This window comes from Mesoplodon bidens (genome assembly GCF_964165515.1).
Source record: "Mesoplodon bidens genome assembly, chromosome: 13".
Lineage (NCBI taxonomy): Eukaryota > Metazoa > Chordata > Mammalia > Artiodactyla > Ziphiidae > Mesoplodon > Mesoplodon bidens.
Window position 1 is genome coordinate 28,555,658 of NC_138169.1, and position 21,421 is coordinate 28,577,078.

Here is a 21,421-nt window from a genome sequence, read left to right on the forward strand (position 1 = left end):
GCTCATGGAGCAAACACGCAATCGCCTCCACATGCATCCGTGCACCTTCTGGGGTCAGCACCGGGTGCGGGAGAAGTAACGGTTATAACACCCCTGGGAGGATTGCGTTTCCAGCCGCACTCTCACCACTGGCCTCTCCTCACCTCGTGTCACAGCCCGTGCTGCTCCGAGGTTGTGCCTGCCCCCGCGGGGCGTCCTCGCCGCATCCCTCCTGTCTGCACGAGCGTCCACGGGGGTCGGAGACGGGAACACGGCCCAGTGCTCAGTGGGCTCAGGGCACAGTTAAAGACTTACAGGATCCCCTGTCCCAGATCTTTCCCTGGGCATGAAATGAAAAAGCTAAAGAGGAAACAAAACAGGGAAGTGTCCACTTTAGGAGAGCGGACACTGAAGAGAGCTGACACTGAAGGAGAGCAGTTTTAATCACAAAGGGATCAACAGTTGTGGGACTGCCTCTACCCTTCACCTGTGATTACTGACCCATGTGGCAGACGTGTAAGACTGTCTTAAATCTGTGCTCAGGAAGGACAGTGTTTCTCTGTCGCGGTTGTAAATGCTGGGGGTTAACAGCCCTCCTGGCAGCTTTGCACACCCTCCGAGGTCCTTCTGCTCCATTGATAATACCCGGCTGCGACCCCCACGCTGCTGCACAACCACTCACCAGCAATGGCCACAGAGCAATTAATACACACGTCTCTCCTGGTAGAACCAGGGAACGTCACAGCAGGAGAGCGCTCTGTCCCCTCGGGCGGCTCACTGCCCTCACTCCCTGTGCCCTGGGTCCCTCTGGTACCTGACGGCAGTGCCCTTCTACACCGGATTCTGGAGTTGTCCCGCCAGCTTTAATTTCAATAAACGCCCTCTTAAAATATACCATCAACCTCTCCAATGTGTCTGCACAGAACGTGGCGCCTGCCCCACTCCGGAGAAAGACAATTTCTTTGAAAGGAAGCTTTCCTTTCTACTCTGGGCAATTAGCTAAAAGACAAAGGAACTGAGAAGGAATTTCTTAAGGGAAACAGAACTGTAATGGAGGAGAAAAATCACAGAACAGACCAAGGCGCTTGGAAATAATTAGCAGAATAAAGTGATATTCTAATGTCTACATGACAGCATATAAAAAAAACAAATTCAATGGAAATTAAGTTTATTTCTGGATATACCAACTAAAATATACACCATATTTATTCAGAATATCATAATCAATGCAAAAATAGAACTCTCTTCTCCCCTGTAAAAGTTAAATACAATACTATAGGATAGTTACATGATTGTTTTAGTCAGGTCTTCAATATTAGCTTCTCAAAAGAACAAATCTATAGTTATAGACATCCAATTAATCATACAAAATATATACAAAGGCGTAACTGTAGTACAGAAAAAAATGAAGTCACCAAAATATAACTTATGTCATTTACTTTACACAAAGTGGACTCTATTTAACTTTTCCCAAGAGCTTCACCAATGAGTCGAATGGCGACACTCTTGCCTTCATCGGTTTGAACAACGAGCAAAGCTTCAAACTTGCCCACGGACCTGGGCTTGAACTGCACAGGCATGTTGATGTAGTGCTGGGCTCTGCAGAGAGAAAGGGGTGTCAACACTGAGGCCACGGCACACGGAGCCCCTCCAGCCTCACGACGCCTGGCAGAGAGCGAACACGGTCAAGGAAGCAGGAGCCAAGAGGCCCAGGGCCTGGTGCTGCATCTGTAGAAGCAGGAGGCCACCGGCCCCCCAAAGGTCAGGGAGCACGTGCCACCGACCGCCCCCGTGGCAGCGGGACCAACGTTTACAGGGCTGGTGGGTTTTGCTCCAAATTTCATATGAAACCTTCCAAAAGTCTTCTTGAAAATTTATTTTCAGATTCTATCGAGGCAGGTAATGAACGCCCTGTGTTTAAAAGTAGTACATGGCGGCGGGGGGGTTGGTTTTGCTCATAAAACGAGGTCCCAAAAGCTTCAAAAATACACCTTTATTCCCAGGGAATTAGACAAAGGCACTTTCCCACACCTGTGTGATATCACCAACTTTCTGTCTTAATCGTTTTTTTTTTTTTTCTTTTTTTTCTTTTTGCGGTATGCGGGCCTCTCACTCTTGTGGCCTCTCCCGTTGCGGAGCACAGGCTCCGGATGCGCAGGCCCAGCGGCCATGGCTCACGGGCCCAGCCGCTCCGCGGCATATGGGATCCTCCCAGACCGGGGCACGAACCCGTATCCCCTGCATCGGCAGGCGGACTCTCAACCACTGCGCCACCAGGGAGGCCCTGTCTTAATCGTTTTTGAGTGAAACTTTACAGCTTTCAGACTCTCCTCAGAGGGCAGGGGTCCCGCCCTTGATCTCGACCACACGTGTTCAGGATCAGCCATTGGATCTGACCTGTGCTTTTGCTTCCAGCATGTTTCCTGATGAACCCAGCACAGTGGGCTAGAAATTCAGAAAACAGTCTAAGTATTTCAAAGCCCTTTTCCTGCATGTAACTGATAATGCAGAATATACATATTTAAAGTCTGGGTCATTTCCCCCCAATGCATTTACCTCATTTCCCCACATCAAAGTTAAGGTGCCTTTAAAATAACTGGTACCTTTCGACGTCACTGACAAAGGACAATTTTCTCTTTCATGTTAGCATCTCAATCCTCAGAATGACGTAGTACAATCTGCCAACCTAAGAGGCCTTTTAACTTATGAATTACTAAAAGCATTAAAATACCCCAAGTAAATCTCTAGAGGATCCCATTACTAACATGGAATAAAGAACCCCATATTTAACTGAGGAAGGGTGTTGAAAAACATATTATGACAAACATGTATCCCCTGCTTTAGATTTACAGACACTGAATAAACGGGGGGTGCAACTTAAAAAGAACCACAGATTCACACAACTCCAGCACCAGCAGTGCGGCGAAGCAGTGACTGTGCTGTTACCAAGAGGGCTTTACACTCTCTCCACACACATGCACACTCACATACACAAACACGCACACTACCAGCCCCGCCACAGCACACACTCACATCCCCCACATGCACACACACACATATACACACGCACACACACACACATATAATAGGAACACATAATAGGAAAGCACATAGACACAACGCAGAGATCTAGTTCAAAACCTCCTACCATCCAATGACAAATTTTGCAGCAGAGGCCCCAGAGCAAGCAGCAGGAGGTACAGAGGCAGGGCTGGCATGGTGCCTGGAACCCCCCTCACCCCTCATGCCTGTGAACCTACAAATTACAGCAACCGTAATTTTTCTTTTTCTTTAACTTGAAACGAGCACTTTGCTGCTCCTTGGCTTCCCTCTGAAGGACACAGCAGGGCCTGGCCGCTCAGCCACAGGGGCTGGCTCACCAGGACCTGCATGCGCTGCTGTGAGCCCAGCAGATGGGGCCTTAGCTGCAATGTCTCAGCAGAGATTAGACTTGAACAAACAGTTAACAGAGGATGCTTTCGGGGCTAAGTGGCAACACAACAAATTCTTCTTAAAAAGACATGAGAAAGAGATGATCACCTAGAGCCCAAGACAGAACCTTTACCAAAAAACTGCTCATTGATGCTCCTTTTCCATTAGCTCTTTCACAATCTACCGCTTTCCGTGGACGACATAAACGTGCCCAACACACGCCCTCCCCCAGCACCTCCACCTAAGGCAAAACCCCCAGGACGTGAGGGGCTCCCGCCTACTGATCTGCAGTCAGCTGACAGTCCCCACCGCATGAGGACAGCCCGGGAGAGGGGCCTCCTGGGAAGGCAGACCTGCGGTGACGGAAGCCGCGCTGCTACTCGGGGAGTGGGATTCACGGGTCCCAGGGCAGGCGGCCCCTGAGGAAGAGAACGTGACCACGGGGGACAGGGAGGGGCTCCCCAGGAGCCTCGGCACAGACTGTCTACCTGCCGAGGCCAGTGCCGCCATACCGGCCCCCTACAGCTCACGAGCCCGTCCAGGGTCCAACAGTCTCGTTCTCGGGACAGGTACAAAGCCCTCCACACCTGCACTGACAGCAGCCCCTGCCCCAGTTTGCGGGAGAATTCTCAGGTGAGCTATGGGAGCAAACCGCTACTTCTCCGAAATAGAAAGAAGTCACTCTTACATATGAAAACACCAGTTTTCCGACCTTCCTTTACGTAAGACTTAAGCCTATGGACATGTCATAAGAGAAGAGTTTTCTACGACTTAGAGTTTACTTCACCTGGTTGAACAGATCAAAGTTACTGCTTTGCACGCATGGTTTTCTTATTCATATTTCATCAAGTTTATACTGAGTTGCTAATTATTAAAGTTGATGCTGGAATCTGTAACATTACATATTTATCCTAAGTTCCCTAATGAAATGCATCAGAATAACTTAAGTACCTGCCACCAATAAAGTATAAAATTACCTTATTTAAATTTCTTTTCAAAGTATAAAAAGTTAAAAACATTTTAAAGTAATAACATGCTTGAAGAGTATAAGCAAACAAAATGTATCTTGTGATGCTATTTTAAATGCTAGCTTATGTAAACTGCCCAAATTTTGCTTAATTACAAAATATTTTCTCATGTTTCTAAGTTCTCTTAGATGTTGTGACATGACCTAGGCTGCAGAGAAAAGCGGTGAGTGTCTAATTCAGGACAGCTTAAAATGTTCTATCACTGGAATGGCAAGTCACCAAGTTCAACTCTATAAAAATGTCTACTTTTAGATTACTAGAATGAACACATTTTATATCTTAAAATTGGCTTTTAGACAAGTTGAAACTAAGCAAAACGCCATCTCATTTATAAAGGTTCCTCGTTTGGAATGCTTTAGCATCACGCCTGTTGCGTCAACAGCACTGCAGGGAGCTGTGCGTGAGGAGGAGGAAGTGCTGCTGGGACATGAGATGGGCACCCAGGCGCATGAGGAAGAAGGACGCTACCCGCTGGTCACAGGGGTAGGAGGAGGAAACTGAAGGTGGCAATTATGAAAATACTCTGACATGTTAACTGCCAAAATTACATTTCAATTTAGGTCGTGTGGTCTCCTGTGAAGGTCTAACAGCTCACTGGCGACCACAAACTGCCTGTGGGCCTCACTCAGCTGGCTGGTCCCTACAGCCCTGCTAGGCCAGAGGCTGCCGCATGTAATGCTATTGGGATTGAACACAAACAGGTTCTTTTTCTACAAAGGATCAAGAAGGAGCTGATTTACAAATTTCAGCTAAAATATAATTAAATTTTAAAAAATCTGTGAAAGCAAATTAAGCAAAGAACATAACATCAGAAGAGAATTTGAAACTACAGTGTATTTAATGATGAAAGCTGGAAAAGGAATGTTTATCTCCAGTTAAGTTGACTGCATCATCCTTCAGCCATAAAATGGGCAAGTGACATAAAGCCAAGTAATTTAACAAGTTATTATAAGTAATGAGTCCTTACCAAAACTGTAGATGAGCTGAATGCAAACACTTGTTTTTTAAAAAGCTGTTAGGCTCTTCAAGGGAATTTTTTTTAAATCTGAAGGTTTCTTGAACTTTTTTTAAAAAAAGATTTTTTTAAAGATAAAAGCTCCTTGAAACAAAAATCTTAAGCCCCTCCAGTAAGCTGACAGGTATACGCTGGTTTACACAGAAGTATTCCACCCCCTCTGCTTCACGTTTAAAGACACACACCTGCAAAACGCTGACCAAGCTCAGGGATGTGAACCAGGCAGAGTAAACGGGAAGCAGAGTTAATAAGGCCGTTAGGATAAATTTCAAATTCAGATAATAACGGTGTTCAGGACAGATCACTTACTCAGTATCAGTTTGTACTCTGTTACTAAAGAGTGTCACAACTGGGAATTTAAACAACCTATTTTTAAATAGGTGAATTGTTTCTGCAGCTCTGCCTCAGTTCAGCAGAGCCAACCTACTCTACCGACTGTGGAATGTCACCAGTCTCAGGCCGTCATGGGAGGGACCCATAGACAAGAGCTCAGGGCAGAAAAGCGGGAAAGCTCAGACTTAGGAGTGCTGTAAACCCAGGTCCCTCTCATCCATGTTCTCACTGAAGGGACTGGCTGGGAAAGCACCGACAGAAACCGTGATGCTCTATCGATGTTGTGGGTCCTGCTGGGGCTCCCCAGGACCACCTCTCACATACTCCTGTAATGAGTCCAGGCTGCCAGTGGCTTTTCATCTCCATTTCACAAATTAGGAAACTGAGGCTCAGAGAAGTTAAGTCCATGGTAACTTTCTAGGTATATTCATTGCTGACTCTGCACAACTAGTGCCTTTAGGTTGGGCTCCTGAGAGGCAGGTTTCATAGCACATGGGATGGGGGAGGGGGGACGAGAAGGGGAAGAAAGGATGAGAGGTGGAGAGAACGGTCCCCACGACTCATCTTCCAGTATCTGAAGGTAAGTGTAAGCTTCTGAGTCAGTGCTGCTGGGCTAGTAACTCAGAGACAGCTCTTGAACGCCTGCAAGTGGGCCAAGTTTACACAGAATATAACATGTTTCTGGGACAGTCTCTTGATGCTAAAATGAAAGATCTTATAATAATTAAATTGTTTAAAGATTCAAAGATGAAGATAAAATTATTTTTCAGTATTAAATGCAACAGAAGTCTACTGTTAAAATTCTAAATAACAGTGACAACCCAGTTTGAGATTTCAGCCTTTATGTACATCATATGGAGAAAGAAAATTAGCAAGACCCTAAAACAATTAACAAAATGGCAGAAAGTACATACCTATCAATAATTACTTTACATGTAAATGGATTCAATGCTCCAGTCAAAAGAGCAGCTGAATGGATACAAAAACAAGGCCCGTATATATGCTGCTACAAAAGCCACTTAAGGGCTTCCCTGGTGGCGCAGTGGTTGAGAGTCTGCCTGCCGATGCAGGGGACATGGGTTCGTGCCCCGGTCCGGGAAGATCCCACATACTGCAGAGCAGCTGGGCCCGTGAGCCATGGCCACTGAGCCTGCATGTCCAGAGCCTGTGCTCCGCAATGGGAGAGGCCACAACAGTGAGAGGTCCGCATCACACACACACACACACACACAGAAGTCACTTAAGATCTAAAGACACTCAGACTGACAGTGAGAGGATGGAAAAAGGTATTATATGGAAGCAACCCAAGTGCCCATCAACAGATGAATGGATAAAGATGTGGTACACAGTGGAATACTACCCAGCCATAAAGAAGAATGAAATCTTGCTATCTGCAATAACATGAATGGACCTGGAGGATATTATGCTAAGTGAAATAAGTCAGAGAGAGACAGATACTGTATGATTTCACTTCCATGTAGAATCTAAAAAACAAAACAAATGAACAAACATAACAAAACAGAAATAGAGTCATAGATACAAAGACAAAACAGGTGGTTGCCAGAGGGGATGGGGGTAGGAGGAAGAAAGAAATAAGTGAGGGAGATTAAGAGATTCAAACGTCCAGCTCCAAAATAAATGAATCACAGGTATGAAACGTACAGCATGGGGAATACAGTCAGTAACTATGTAATATCTTTGTGTGGTGATGTATCATCTTAGATTTAGTGTGGTGATCAGTTTCAAATGTATAGAAATAAAAACACATACGGGCTTCCCTGGTGGCGCAGTGGTTGAGAGTCCGCCTGCCGATGCGGGGGACACGGGCTCATGCCCCGGTATGGGAGGATCCCACATGCCGCGGAGCAGCTGGGCCCGTGAGCCATGGCTGCTGAGCCTGTGTGTCCGGAGCCTGTGTTCCGCAACGGGAGAGGCCACAACAGTGAGAGGCCCGTGTACCAGAAAAAAAAAAAAAAAAAAACCCATAGAAATACAGGAACTAACAGTGTTGTAGGTCAATTATACTTCAAAAACAAATGCATAGAAAAGATCAGATTTGTGGTTACCAGAGGCAGGGGGTTGGGGGAGGGAGAACTGGATGAGACAGTCAAAGAGTACAAACTTCCAGTTGTAAGGTTAAGTACGTACCAGGGATGTGATGTACAACACGATAAATATACTGAACATGTTGTACGTTATATATGAAAGCTGTTAAGAGAATAAATCCTAACAGTTCACATCGCAGGAAAAAAAATTTTTTCTATGTCTTTAATTTTGTATCTACATGAGATGATGGTGTTCACAAAACTTACTGTGATAATCATTTCATCATGTACGTAAGTCAAATCATTATGCTGTACACCTCAAACTTACACAGTGCTGTATGTCAATTATGTCAATAAAACTGAAAGAATATATATATATATACATAAACCTTAAAAATAAATAAAAACAAACACATTTTAAAAAAAAGAAAATAAGCAAGGACGACAAGAAAATGAAGCCCTGATTAAAGAACAATACAGGGTTATTTGAAGAACTGGACAACTGGAAAATAGGATAATAAAATTTTGCCAATTAATCTGGGAAGGTTTTTGTCCTAATTAGTAAAAATTTAAATCCTTGATTCTCAGTGTAGTGAAAATAACATGTGATGCAGAAATCACTCTAAAGTTAATCACAAGATAATTAAGGTTCTATGTAAGTATATGGCTGTCAAAATACTGGGAAACAGGAGTCACACACTAAGTCCAAACACTGCGCAAGTTTGAGTTGCTACTTGCCACACGTACCCACAGGTCACGGACTGTTTCCCTAGCAGGTTCCTTGTCTCCTTCACCACGTGCTTGGTGCTCTGTGGTGCTGGTGAGGAGGATGAGGGGTTGCAACAGAGAGAGACGTCACAGTTCTAACCCCCAAGAGCAATCTCAGGCTCCTGAACACAAAGACCTGCACTAGAATGAGAACATTTTGGTTTATGATAAACTCACCTCAAAGTATATTTTGAATGTTTGACGTAGAAAGGCTCTCTGGGACTTAAAAACTTGAGCTGGAATTTAATATGAAACATTTTATTAAGTTATACAAGTTAGATATTTGTGCATACTTAAATCAACATACCATACATTTGCTTACATATAGCCACAAAATGAGGTAAGATGATAAATGCTCATGAAAACACTTAAGGGAAGTTTAATGAGTTTATTCTAGTTCTAACTGGAGTAAATGTTATCCAGAAATATGTTGGTGTGATAGTACAGAAGAAAACAAGAGGAAAAATTTAAAAATGAAAATATGAAAACAAATACTAAATAATTTTCAATTTTCAGGTAAAGGATCATGAACTTCCCCTGAGTTTCTTTTCAAATACGGTATTAAGCCATTTTAAAACTTAACTATTATAACTTAATCTATAAAACAAGCTTCTAATTATCAGGAAAATGTTTATCAAATAGTAGACTACACTTACTTTTTCAAAACCCACAGCAGGATTTCCAACTTACCAAGTGTGTAATAAAAGAATTATTTCGCAAATTGACTTTCAACGTCCTTGACTCCCCAACTCTTGTTGGCAGAAACCGATACACATCTTCTGGGGCATAAACTCCACGGTGGGTGAGGTCAAGCTGCCTGCTATGGAGATAGGTCTGAAGGTTAACTATTTAAAATCCATAGTAACTTAAACTATTTGTATATATTACATTATGAAGTGTGGCTTTAATTTGTTTTCTCCCGCAACTCAGTTAAAGTAGCTCTGTAAAGGCGACTGACTAATGTGTGTTAAGACAAACTGCTGGCAGCAGGAAGCGTCCAGGGGTGCGGGGAAGCAGCTGAGACAGCAGTAGCGCCTCCTCCTCCCTGAGAGGAACTTAACATATTTTCCTTACAAGCACCTTCCTCCACAACTAAGGTAGACCTAAATGTTAGTTAACTACGGATTATAAGAAACATTTTCATGTAAGTCAGAAAGAAAAAGACAAATACCGTATGATATCACTTATATGTGGAATCTAAAATATGACACACATGATCATATCTAAGAAACAGAAACAGACTCATGGACATAGAGAACTGACTGGAGGTTGTCAAGAGGGAGGGGGGTGGGGGAGGATGGAGTGGGAGGTTGGGGTTAGCAGATGTAAGCTTTTATAGAGAGAATGGATAAATAACAAGGTCCTACTGTATAGCACAGGGAACTATATTCAATATCCTGTAATAAACCATAATGGAAAAGAATATTAAAAAAAGAATGCATATATATGTATAACTGAATTGCTTTGCTGTGCAGCAGGAATTAATACAACACTGTAAATCAACTATACTTCAATTTTTTAAAAAGTTAAGGAAAAAAAAACACATCCCTGAAAAAAAAATTTTTTTTTTCATTAGGTAAAACATTTACATACTATCATTAAAGCTTTGTAAGCTGCTGGTATAACATACATTTTTCGAAGTTTTTAAGAATCTACTTTCATACACTGTTTTGTGGAATGTAAATTGGAACACTACTTTGGGAACATTCTTTGGCAGTTTAAGGTTAAATAAATTTCTACCATATGACCCAGCAATTCTACTCTTAGATATTTTTACCCAAAAGAAATGAAAAAATATGTCCACAAAAATACACATATAGGGCTTCCCTGGTGGCGCAGTGGTTGAGAGTCCGCCTGCCGATGCAGGGGACGCGGGTTCGTGTCCCGGTCTGGGAAGATCCCACATGCCGCGGAGCGGCTGGGCCCGTGAGCCATGGCCGCTGAGCCTGCGCGTCCGGAGCCTGTGCTCCGCAACGGGAGAGGCCACAACAGTGAGAGGCCCACGTAACGCAAAAAAAAAAAAAAAAAAAAAAAATACACATATAATAATATTCACTGCACCTTCATTCACAAGGGCTCCAAGTCAGAAGCCACCAAATGCTAAAAGGAAAATGAAACAATCGTGATGTGCTCCTATGATGAGGCATGAGAACTCAACAACAAAAGGAACAAACCATAGGTACACTCACCAACACAGATGATCCCGAAATCACTACGTTAAGTGAAAGCCAGACACAACTTGAGTGCACATGTGCATGAAATTCCACAGAACTATGGCAACACACAGGAACAGAACAAATCCTGGGTGAAGGTGGGGGTGGCTGCAGAGAGGCATGCATGTGAGGATGCTCCAGGAGAGAGAAACGGTCTCTACCTGGCTGCAGTGGGGGTGACATACGTCAATCACAGGTAAGCCACTGGGCATTTTACTGAATGTAATAAAACCTCAATAAAGCCCTGGGAAAAATTCATGAGAATGACAAAAACAACATACCCAGGTAAGAGAGCAGACGCCTCTGATACAGGTTGTCTTCGGGGCTTAAGTAAATTATCTATTTTAATGAGACTCTTTGTGGAAATGCGTGAATTTTCAAGCTCACGTTCTGCTTTGACACTCTGTATAAAAAAATCACAGGGTGGAGGAGGAGAAATAAACATATGGACACTTAGCTATTTGAATTCTACTACTTCCTTCTTAATTTTTAAAAAGGAGATTTAGGATTTCTAAATTTCTTTAATCACAAAATGCTTTATCTTGCACTGTTTCTTTCTCTCTCTTTCTCACACACAAACACAATCTTACCTAATTAAGGCAAACAAATTTCATAGAGCCAATCAATAAAGACACGTAAGAAAACTAAGATGATAAGAATCTATAACAGAATCAATGGGATTACAATAATACCAAAAACAACAGGCCAGTTTTTCATGCCGGTTTCCCTTGGTGTCTTTAAAACACATCCAATAATATACTTAAATTCAGTGTAACACTCACGTGTCCAGAGAGCTGGAATCTCAAGGTGTGCTTCAGGTGAGGCTCTTTAAGAGGGTGACACTCAACATCCCAAAACTGGGCATAGTCCCCTCTATCTCTGGGCAAAAACGTGATGGAGACCTACAAACAACACATCCAGGAGAGAAATTCAGACACTGAACCTTACACACATGCAGTTAGATTACCAATTCAAAGTGTGGTATGAAAAAATTGAAGGGAAAAATGTCCTTGCTTTGGCTAATTTTGCCACTAATCAGATCCAAGTATACTTTTCTTTAAGGCTTTAAGTAACATATTCCTCAAAATGTAAATTTTTTAATTAAAAAAAGTTATTAATTACTGTAGCTCTGTAGTACAGTCTAAAGTCAGGAAGCCTGACTGCTCCAGCTCCATCTTTCTTTCTCAAGACTGCTTTGGCTATCTGGGGTCTTTTGTGTTTCCATACAAATTAAACAATTTTTTGTACTAGTTCTGTGAAAAATGCCATTGTTATTTTGATAGGGATTGCACTGAATCTATAGATTGCCTTGGGTAGTTTGGTCATTTTAATAATATTAATTATTCCAATCCAAGAACACAGTATATCTATCTGTTGTGTCATCTTTAATTTCTTTCATGAGTGTCTTACAGTTTTCTGAGTACAGGTCTTTTGCCTCCTTAGGCAGGTTTATTCCTAAGTATTTTATTCTTCTTGATGTGATGGTAAATGGATTGTTTCCTTTTCCCTTTCTGATAGTTTGTTGTTACTGTACAGAAATGCAACAGATTTCTGTACATTAATTTTGTATCCTGCAACTTTAGCAAGTTCATTAATAAGCTCTAGTTTTCTGGTATAGAAAATCTCCAGGATTTTCTAAGCACAGTATCGTATCATATGGAAACAGTGAGTTTTACTTCTTTTCCAATTTGGATCCCTTTTATTTCTCTTTCTTCTCTGATTACAGTGGCTAGGATTTCCAAAACTATGTTGAATAATAGTAGCGAGAGTGGACATCCTTGTCTTGTTTCTGACCTAAGAGGGAATGCTTTCAACTTTTCACCGTTCAGTATGATGTTACCTGTGGGTTTGTCATATACGGCATTTATAATGTTGAGGTATGTTCCCACTTTCTGAAGAGTTTTAAATCATAAATGGATGTTGAATTTTATCAAAAGCTTTTTCTACATCTATTGAGATGATATTTTTTTGTTTTTAATTAATTGATTGATTGATTGATTATTTTGGCTGCTTCGGGTCTTCATTGCTGTGCGCAGGCTTTCTCTAGTTGCGGCGAGCAGGGGCTACTCTTTGTTGTGGTGCACGGGCTTCTCATTGCGGTCGCTTCTCTTGTTGCGGAGCATAGGCTCTAGGCACGTGGGCTTCAGTAGCTGTGGCACACAGGCTTAGTTAGTTGCTCCACGGCATGTGGGATCTTCCCAGACCTGGGATCAAACCCGCGTCCCCTGCAATGGCAGGCGGATTCTTTTTTTTTTTTTTTTTTTTTTTTTTTTGTGGTACACGGGCCTCTCAGTGTTGTGGCCTCTCCCATTGCGGAGCGCAGGCTCCGGACACGCAGGCTCAGCGGCCATGACTCACGGGCCCAGCCGCTCCGCGACATGTGGGATCTTCCCAGACCGGGGCACGAACCCGTGTCCCCTGCATCGGCAGGCGGACTCTCAACCACTGCGCCACCAGGGAAGCCCATGGCAGGCGGATTCTTAACCACTGCGCCACCAGGGAAGTCCCTGATCATATGGTTTTTATTCTTCAATTTGTTGATGTGGTGTATCACACTAACTGATTTGCAGATATTGAAAAATCCTTGCATCTCTGGGATAAATCCCACTTGATCATGGTGTATGATCCTTTTAATGTATTGTTGGATTCAGTTTGCTAGTACTTTTTTGAGGATTTTTGCATCCATGTTTACCAGTGATATTAGTCTGTAATTTTCTTTTTTGTGTCATATCTTTGCCTGGTTTTGATAACAGGGTGATGATGGCCTCATAGAATGAATTACAAAGTGTTCCTTCCTCTGCAATTTTTTGGAATAGTTTGAGAAGGAGAGGTGTTAACTCTTCTCTAAATGTTTGGTAGAATTCACTATACTACAAAGCTACAGTAATCAAAAACAGCATGGTACTGGCTCCAAAACAGACACATAGATCTATGGAACAGGACAAAAAGCTCAGAAATAAACCCACCCATCTATGGTCAATTGATCTACAACAAAGGAGGTAAGAGTATAAAATGGAGAAAGGACAGTCTCCTCAGTAAGTGGTTCTGGGAAAACTGGACAGCTACATGTAAGAGAATGAAATTGGAACATTCTTTAACACCATACACAAAAATAAACTCAAGATGGATTAAAGACCAGAAACCATAAAACTGCTACAGGAAAACAAAGGCAGAACACTCTTTGACATTAATCATAGCAGTACTTTTTTTGGATCTGTCTCCTAAGGTAAAGGAAATAAAAGCAAAAATAAACAAATAGGACCTAATTAAACTTAAAAGCTTTTGCACAGCAAAGGAAACCATCAACAAAATGAAAAGACAACCTACTAAAGGGAGAAAATATTTGCAAATGATATGACCAGTAAGGAGTTAATATCCAACATATATAAAAAGCTCACACAATTCAACATCAATACTAGAGCTAATCAATGAATTTGGTAAAGTTGCAGGATACAAAATTAATGCACAGAAATCTCTGGCATTCCTATAGACTAATGATGAAAAATCTGAAAGTGAAATCAAGGAAACACTCCCATTTACCATTGCAACAAAAAGAATAAAATATCTAGGAATAAACCTACCTAAGGAGACAAAAGACCTGTGTGCAGAAAATTATAAGACACTGATGAAAGAAATTACAGATGATACACATAGATGGAGAGATGTACCATGTTCTTGGATTGGAAGAATCAACATTGTGAAAATGACTCTACTACCCAAAGCAATCTATAGATTCAATGCAATCCCTATCAAACTACCACTGGCATTTTTCACAGAACTAGAACAAAAAATTTCACAATTTGTATGGAAACACAAAAGACCACGAATAGCCAAAGCAATCTTGAGAACGAAAAATGGAGCTGGAGGAATCAGGCTCCCTGACTTCAGACTATACTACAAAGCTACAGTAATCAAGACAGTATGGTACTGGCACAAAAACAGAAAGATAGATCAATGGAACAGGATAGAAAGCCCAGAGATAAACCCACGGACATATGGTCACCTTATCTTTGATAAAGGAGGCAGGAATGTACAGTGGAGAAAGGACAGTCTCTTCAATAAGTGGTGCTGGGAAAACTGGATAGGGACATGTAAAAGTATGAGATTAGATCACTCCCTAACACCATACACAAAAATAAGCTCAAAATGGATTAAAGACCTAAATATAAGGCCAGACACTATCAAACTCTTAGAGGAAAACATAGGCAGAACACTCTATGACATAAATCACAGCAAGATCCTTTTGGACCCACCTCCTAGAGAAATGGAAATAAAGACAAAAATAAACAAATGGGACCTAATGAAACTTAAAAGCTTTTGCACAGCAAAGGAAACCATAAACAAGACCAAAAGACAACCCTCAGAATGGGAGAAAACATTTGCCAATGAAGCAACTGACAAAGGATTAATCTCCAAAATTTATAAGCAGCTCATGCAGCTCAATAACAAAAAAACAAACAACCCAATCCAAAAATGGGCAGAAGACCTAAATAGACATTTCTCCACAGAAGATATACAGACTGCCAACAAACACATGAAAGGATGCTCAACATCTTTACTCATTAGAGAAATGCAAATCAAAACTACAATGAGATATCATCTCACACCAGTCAGAATGGCCATCATCAAAAAATCTAGAAACAATAAATGCTGGAGAGGGTGTGGAAAAAAGGGTACACTCTTGCACTGCTGGTGGGAATGTGAATTGGTACAGCCACTATGGAGAACGGTATGGAGGTTCCTTAAAAAACTACAAATAGAACTACCGTATGACCCAGCAATCCCACTACTGGGCATATACCCTGAGAAAACCATAATTCAAAAAGAGACATGTACCAAAATGTTCATAGCAGCCCTATTTACAATAGCCCGGAGATGGAAACAACCTAAGTGTCCATCATCGGATGAATGGGTAAAGAAGATGTGGCACATATATACAATGGAATATTACTCAGCCATAAAAAGAAATGAAATTGAGCTATTTGTAATGAGGTGGATGGACCTAGAGTCTGTCATACAGAGTGAAGTAAGTCAGAAAGAGAAAGACAAATACTGTATGCTGACACATATATATGGAATTTAAGAAAAAAAAATGTCATGAAGAACATAGGGGTAAGACAGGAATAAAGACACAGACCTACTAGAGAATGGACTTGAGGATATGGGGAGGGGGAAGGGTAAGCTGTGACAAAGTGAAAGAGCGGCATGGACATATATACACTACCAAATGTAAGGTAGATAGGGAGGGTGGGAGGGAGACGCAAAAGGGAGGGGATATGGGAACATATGTATATGTATAACTGATTAAATTTGTTATAAAGCAAAAAATAAAAAAAAAATTAAAAGAAAATAAAAAAAAACAATTCAACATCAAAAAAATCAAACAACTGATTAAAAAATGGGCAGAAGAACTGAATAGACATTTATTCAAAGAGGAAATGCAGATAGCTAACAGGCACATGAAAAGATGCTCAACATCACTAATCACCAGGGAAATACAAATCAAAACCACAATGAGATATCACCTCACACCTGGGAGAATGGCTATCATCAAAAAAAGAACATAAATAACAAATATTGGTGAGAATGTAGAGAAAAGGAAACCCTAGTACACTGTTGGTGGAAATGTAAACTGGTGCAGCCACTATGGAGAACAGTATGGAGGTTTCTCAAAAAACTAAAAATAGAACTGCCATATGACCCAGCGATTCCACTCCTATTTACCTAAAAAAATAAAAACTAAAAACACTAATTTGAAAAGATACATGCACCCCAATGTTCACAGAAGCACTACTTAACAATTGCCAAGACATGGAAGGAACGTAAGTGTCCATCAATAGACGAATGGATAGAGAAGATGTACTAATATATACATGCGTGCGTGTGTGTGTATTTATATATATATATATATACACACACACACATATATACACACAATGGAATATTACTCAGCCATGAAGAAGAATAAAATCATGCCATTTGCAGCAACATGAATTTGGAAGGCATTGTGCTAAGTGAAAAAAGTCAGAGAAAGAAAGACAAATACTGTATGATATCACTTATATATGGAATCTAAAAAACGCAACAAATAAAAAGTAAGCAGACTCACAGATGTAGGCAACAAACTAGCGGTTACCAGTAGGGAAAAGGAAGCGGGGAGGGGCAACATAGGGGTAGTGCATTAAGAGGTAATAACTCTTTAGGTATAAATAAGCTACAAGGATATATTGTACAACATGGGGAATATAGCCAATATTGCACAATAACAAATGGAGGATAACCTTTAAAAATTGTGAATCATTATATTGTACACCTGTAACTTATATGCTATTGTACAATACTTAAAAAAATAGAAATAAAATGTTAAAATAATGCAAATTCTTAAAAAAAAGTTATTAAAAAATTCTAGAGTACAAGACCTAAATGAGGAAGGTCTGACCCCCCCCCAGAACACAATGCAGACTTCCATGGAAATGCTTATGGGACCCACTGCTGGCCAAGTGGTGAAGGACTAAGGCCTCACACCTCACTGACTGCAGGGGACGAGAGGGTCCACAGGAAGGGGTGGGTGTGGGAGCAGAGGCAGAGGAGCCAGGACGCTGTGCCCACCAGAGCAGCTCTTACCCTAACTCACTTAAGAACATCACCCCGACCACACAGCTCCAAGTCAAATACACGAAATCTGTGTGTGCAGCATGTCAAAGGTCAACAATGAGGAAGTTGAAGTATCTTAAAACAGTATTTTATAAATTTTACCAGCGTTAAGAGCTTTTTAATTAAACGTTTCGTGTTAAAAATACTGATTCCTAGTTAGGGTAACAATAAATCAGTATCTTTGAGTCTGGACTTAACATTAAAATGCTTCATTGGCCTAATTTCTGTGGACACGGAATCTAAGAAACAACTGGGCCTGCAGGCTGGGAGCACAGAGGCAGGAGCTACCGGGGTGGGGGACATGGATGACAGGGCAATGGGAGGATTCAGAAAGGATGGATACAACCATGCCCTGAATGGTGAAAGCACACAACCATCTGGAGCCACCGTAACCACAGCACCACACTTCCTACAAACCCCACTTACACTTCCTCTAACACCAATGAATAAAAAACAGAGGAGGGAAAACCCACTACTGCATGTTCTACACCAGGCCCTAACATGCCTTAGGTTCATTTAGTCTCATCTCACACTGACCAATGTTTCACACAATTATGGTGTGTGTCTCAGTCGTAATGAACTAATTTTTTCCTTCTGGATCAGTACTCTATACAACCACGATTGTGCTCTTTGGTAACACTTCCCTAAAGGGTCCCAGGGTGATGTGCTGTGCACGTAAATTAAGTATCCAGACCTAGAGCGCATTTGAGAGATGTGATCTGACAATGTGATGAGCAGCGACTTCAGTCCAGGATACACAGTGATGCACAAAACAAAAACCAGAGACCTCACGGAGGTTACGTTTCCATGTCAACTATTATATGAGGAGAAATTCCTGGGAGACAATCTAGTCCTCATTTTTCTTTTCATTTTTCTTTTTTTCAGCTTTATTCACATACCACATAATTCACCCATTTTAGGTGTAGTCAGTGGTTTTTAGTGTATCTCCAGAACTGTGCAACCATGCCCACAATCTAATTTAAAATACTCTCAACAATCCCAAGAGAAATCCCATGCCACGAGCAGTCACCCACCATTCTCCAACCTCGCTCCCAGCCCCAGAAACCAGTAATCTACTTTCTGCCTCTACAGATTTACCATTCTAGATATTTCCCATAAATTGAACCCTACAATACCTGGCCTTTTGTGGTTTCACTTGGCATGTTCATCCACGTGATAGCATGTTATTAGTACTTCATTCCTTTTTATTGCCAAATAAAATTTCATTGTATGGACACACCACATTTTGCTTATCACTCGATAAGACACTTGGATTATTTCCACCTTTTTGAGCTATTGTAAACAAGGCTGCTATGAACATTTGTGTACAAGTTTGTTTGAACACTGGTTTCGAATTTTTTTGAGTATTTATCCAGAAGTGTGATTGTTGGACCATATGGTAACTCTACCTTTAACTTACTGAGGAACTGTCAAACTGTTTTCACTGTGGCTGCACCCTTTTCCACTCCCACCAGCAGTGTATGAGGGTTCCAATTTCCCCACATCCTTGTCAACACTTGTTATTATTATTATTTTAAAATCACAGTCATCCTAGTGAGTATGAAGTGATCTCACTGTGGTTTTGATTTGCATTTCCCCAATGACTAGTGATTCTAAGCATCTTTTCATGTCTTTACTGGCCACTGGTATACCTTCTTTGGAAAAATGTCTATTCAGAGTTTCTGCCCATTTTCTAAACTGGGTATTTGTCTTTATATTATTGAGTTGTAAGAGTTCTTGATGCACTCTGGATACAAGTACTTTGTCAAATACGTGATTTGTAAATGTTTTCTCCCATACTCGGGGTTTTCTTCTCACACTCTTAATCGTGTCCTTTGATGTACAAAGTTGTACACTTTGATAATTCATCTATTTTTCCTTTTGTTACTTGAGTTTTATTGGTGTTACATCTAACAAACCAATGCTTAACCCAAGGTCGTGAAGATCAACAGTTACCTTCTAGTAGTTTTACAGCTTTAGCTCTTACACGTAGGTCTATGGTCCACTTCAAGTTAATTTTTATATATGGTGTGAGGTAAGGGTTGAATTTAATTCTTTTGCACGTGGATATCCAGCTGTCCCAGCACCACTGTTGAAAAACATTCTTTCCCTGTTGAATTGTCCCTTATTGAAAAATCAGCTGACCATAAATATGACGATTTATTTTGGGACTTTCACATCTATATCACATATTTTATAGGTCTATCTTTATGTCAATACCACACTGTTTTGATTACTGTAGCTTTGTAGGTTTTGAAAATGGGAAGTGTGAAACCTCCAACTTTATCCTTTTCCAAGATTGTTTTGGTTATTCTGGGTCCCTTGCACACCCACATGAATTTTAGGACCAGCCTGTCAATCTCTTAAAAACAAGCTGGGATTTTCATTGGGACTGTGCTGAACCTATAGATGAGTTTAGGGAGCACTGCTGTTTTAATACCGTCAGGTCTTCTGATCCATGCACAGATGACAACTTTTCTGCTGGGGCTTCTCTGCACCTTCCTTTCAGATGCAGAACTTCTGTTGAGCAACGTGTGCTCCCTGCTCGGCTGCTTGTGTGAAATAAACTACGCTGGTAGAACTCTGTGTCTTTACAAGAAAGTCAGAAACCCTCTGGAAGCCTGTTACACAGACCCAGTGAAGCACACAGAGTTTGTGACTCTGTCATTGTTCAAAGATTCTCTCGTGGTCAGTTATGAGCTCACAACTATGTTCTAAACCTTATTACAAGTTTGAATCTCTGAGGAACTGGACCCGTATCAAGTAAATGCCATAGTTTAAATGAGTTTTGGCTATTAGAATGAAAAAGGAAAAGTGTATTACTGAGGCCACGTGAACAACTAGCATCCCTGTGAGATACATGAAGGGGCCAGGTCAGGGCTACAAACAAACCAGAACTTACCAGGGCTGTGGTACTAAAGGGACCTGTCACACTTGCCCCTGAAGACACACTGTTGACCCCACATGAACACTGAGTGGTCTGCAACACTGGTAGAGTTTTCTGCGCTACCAGAAGCGTGTTCTAAGCACTGGCAACCTGAGGCCACTTGAAGTGCTTACATCAGAATGTAAACCAACCACACCACCAAGCACGGTGTTTTGTTTCACACAAGATGTCCCATTGAAGAAGCAGAGCGCTGACCTGTGCTGCAGCTGCTCCTGCAGCAGCCTGGCTGTGAGCAGCACTGGTCCAGGTGGAGCGAACTCTTCTGGGTGGAAACAAGGAGGCACTCCTGGCCAGCCAACATTGTGTTCTTACCAGACAGCTGTGAAAAGGTGTCAGAACTCACCTTCTGGACTCCATGGCTTTCCAGTACACCAGAAATAGGAGAACATCTGAATGCTGCATAGGTAGCTCTAAAAATATCTCCACTTTCATCAACTCCCTAAAAAGACACCATTTAAACAATCAAATAAAAAAAACAAAAAAGTAAGCGGATCTATTCCAGTGACACCATTGCCTTCACGGTCATCGAGGTCGAACCAGCCTGTTTCATGGTGGGCCAGGAGCACCCTGGGCTTGGCTCACACCAGGCCTCACCTGACGCAGACCCTCATCCCACCCCTGGCGGCAGTGCTCTGTAGGAGGCTGTTCCTGCATTGGAGGACTGCCATTTCCTCAAAGACCCTGAAGACCCTGCTGAGCATGTGTTTCAACACTCCATACGATACCTGTGCTTCATTTCTTGTCAGTGGGCCCAGCACTATCTTTTACACACGTCTTGTTAACATTATAGCTCACAACCATGATGGTCAAACCAAGAAAAGGGCAGAGCGGCCACATCACACGTGACCACACACTTGGCTCGGGTGGTGCCCAGTGGCAGACACCACTTGCAGGGCACACAGGCTAAGACTCACTGGCAAGGAAGGTTCAATCCCGTCTCCTGCACTTGCTCCCACTAGCTGAAAACACACAGCAGCACTTGGAACTCAGGATAGAAAAGCACACAC

At 41.8% G+C, this 21,421-nt stretch overlaps 1 protein-coding gene across 12 annotated transcripts in view; it reads right to left on the reverse strand.

The window, feature by feature from the left end:
- Nucleotides 1–1,138: 1,138 nt before the first annotated feature.
- The window catches only part of CEP192 (centrosomal protein 192), a 97,079-nt gene continuing 76,796 nt past the window's right edge, over nt 1,139–21,421 (reverse strand). For 7 of the 12 annotated variants that reach the window (XM_081252975.1, XM_081252972.1, XM_081252970.1 and 4 more), the window contains 6 exons: nt 20,758–20,853; nt 11,596–11,715; nt 11,095–11,216; nt 9,291–9,420; nt 8,778–8,836; nt 1,477–2,424 (listed from right to left, as the gene is read on the reverse strand). In XM_081252975.1, the coding sequence (XP_081109101.1) occupies nt 2,238–2,424; nt 8,778–8,836; nt 9,291–9,420; nt 11,095–11,216; nt 11,596–11,715; nt 20,758–20,853 (714 nt within the window). In that variant the 3' untranslated portion in view covers nt 1,477–2,237. Of the gene's footprint in view, nt 2,425–8,777; nt 8,837–9,290; nt 9,421–11,094; nt 11,217–11,595; nt 11,716–20,757; nt 20,854–21,421 lie in introns of all 12 variants that reach the window. The other 5 variants (XM_081252982.1, XM_081252980.1, XM_081252981.1 and 2 more) reach the window with 3 other exon arrangements.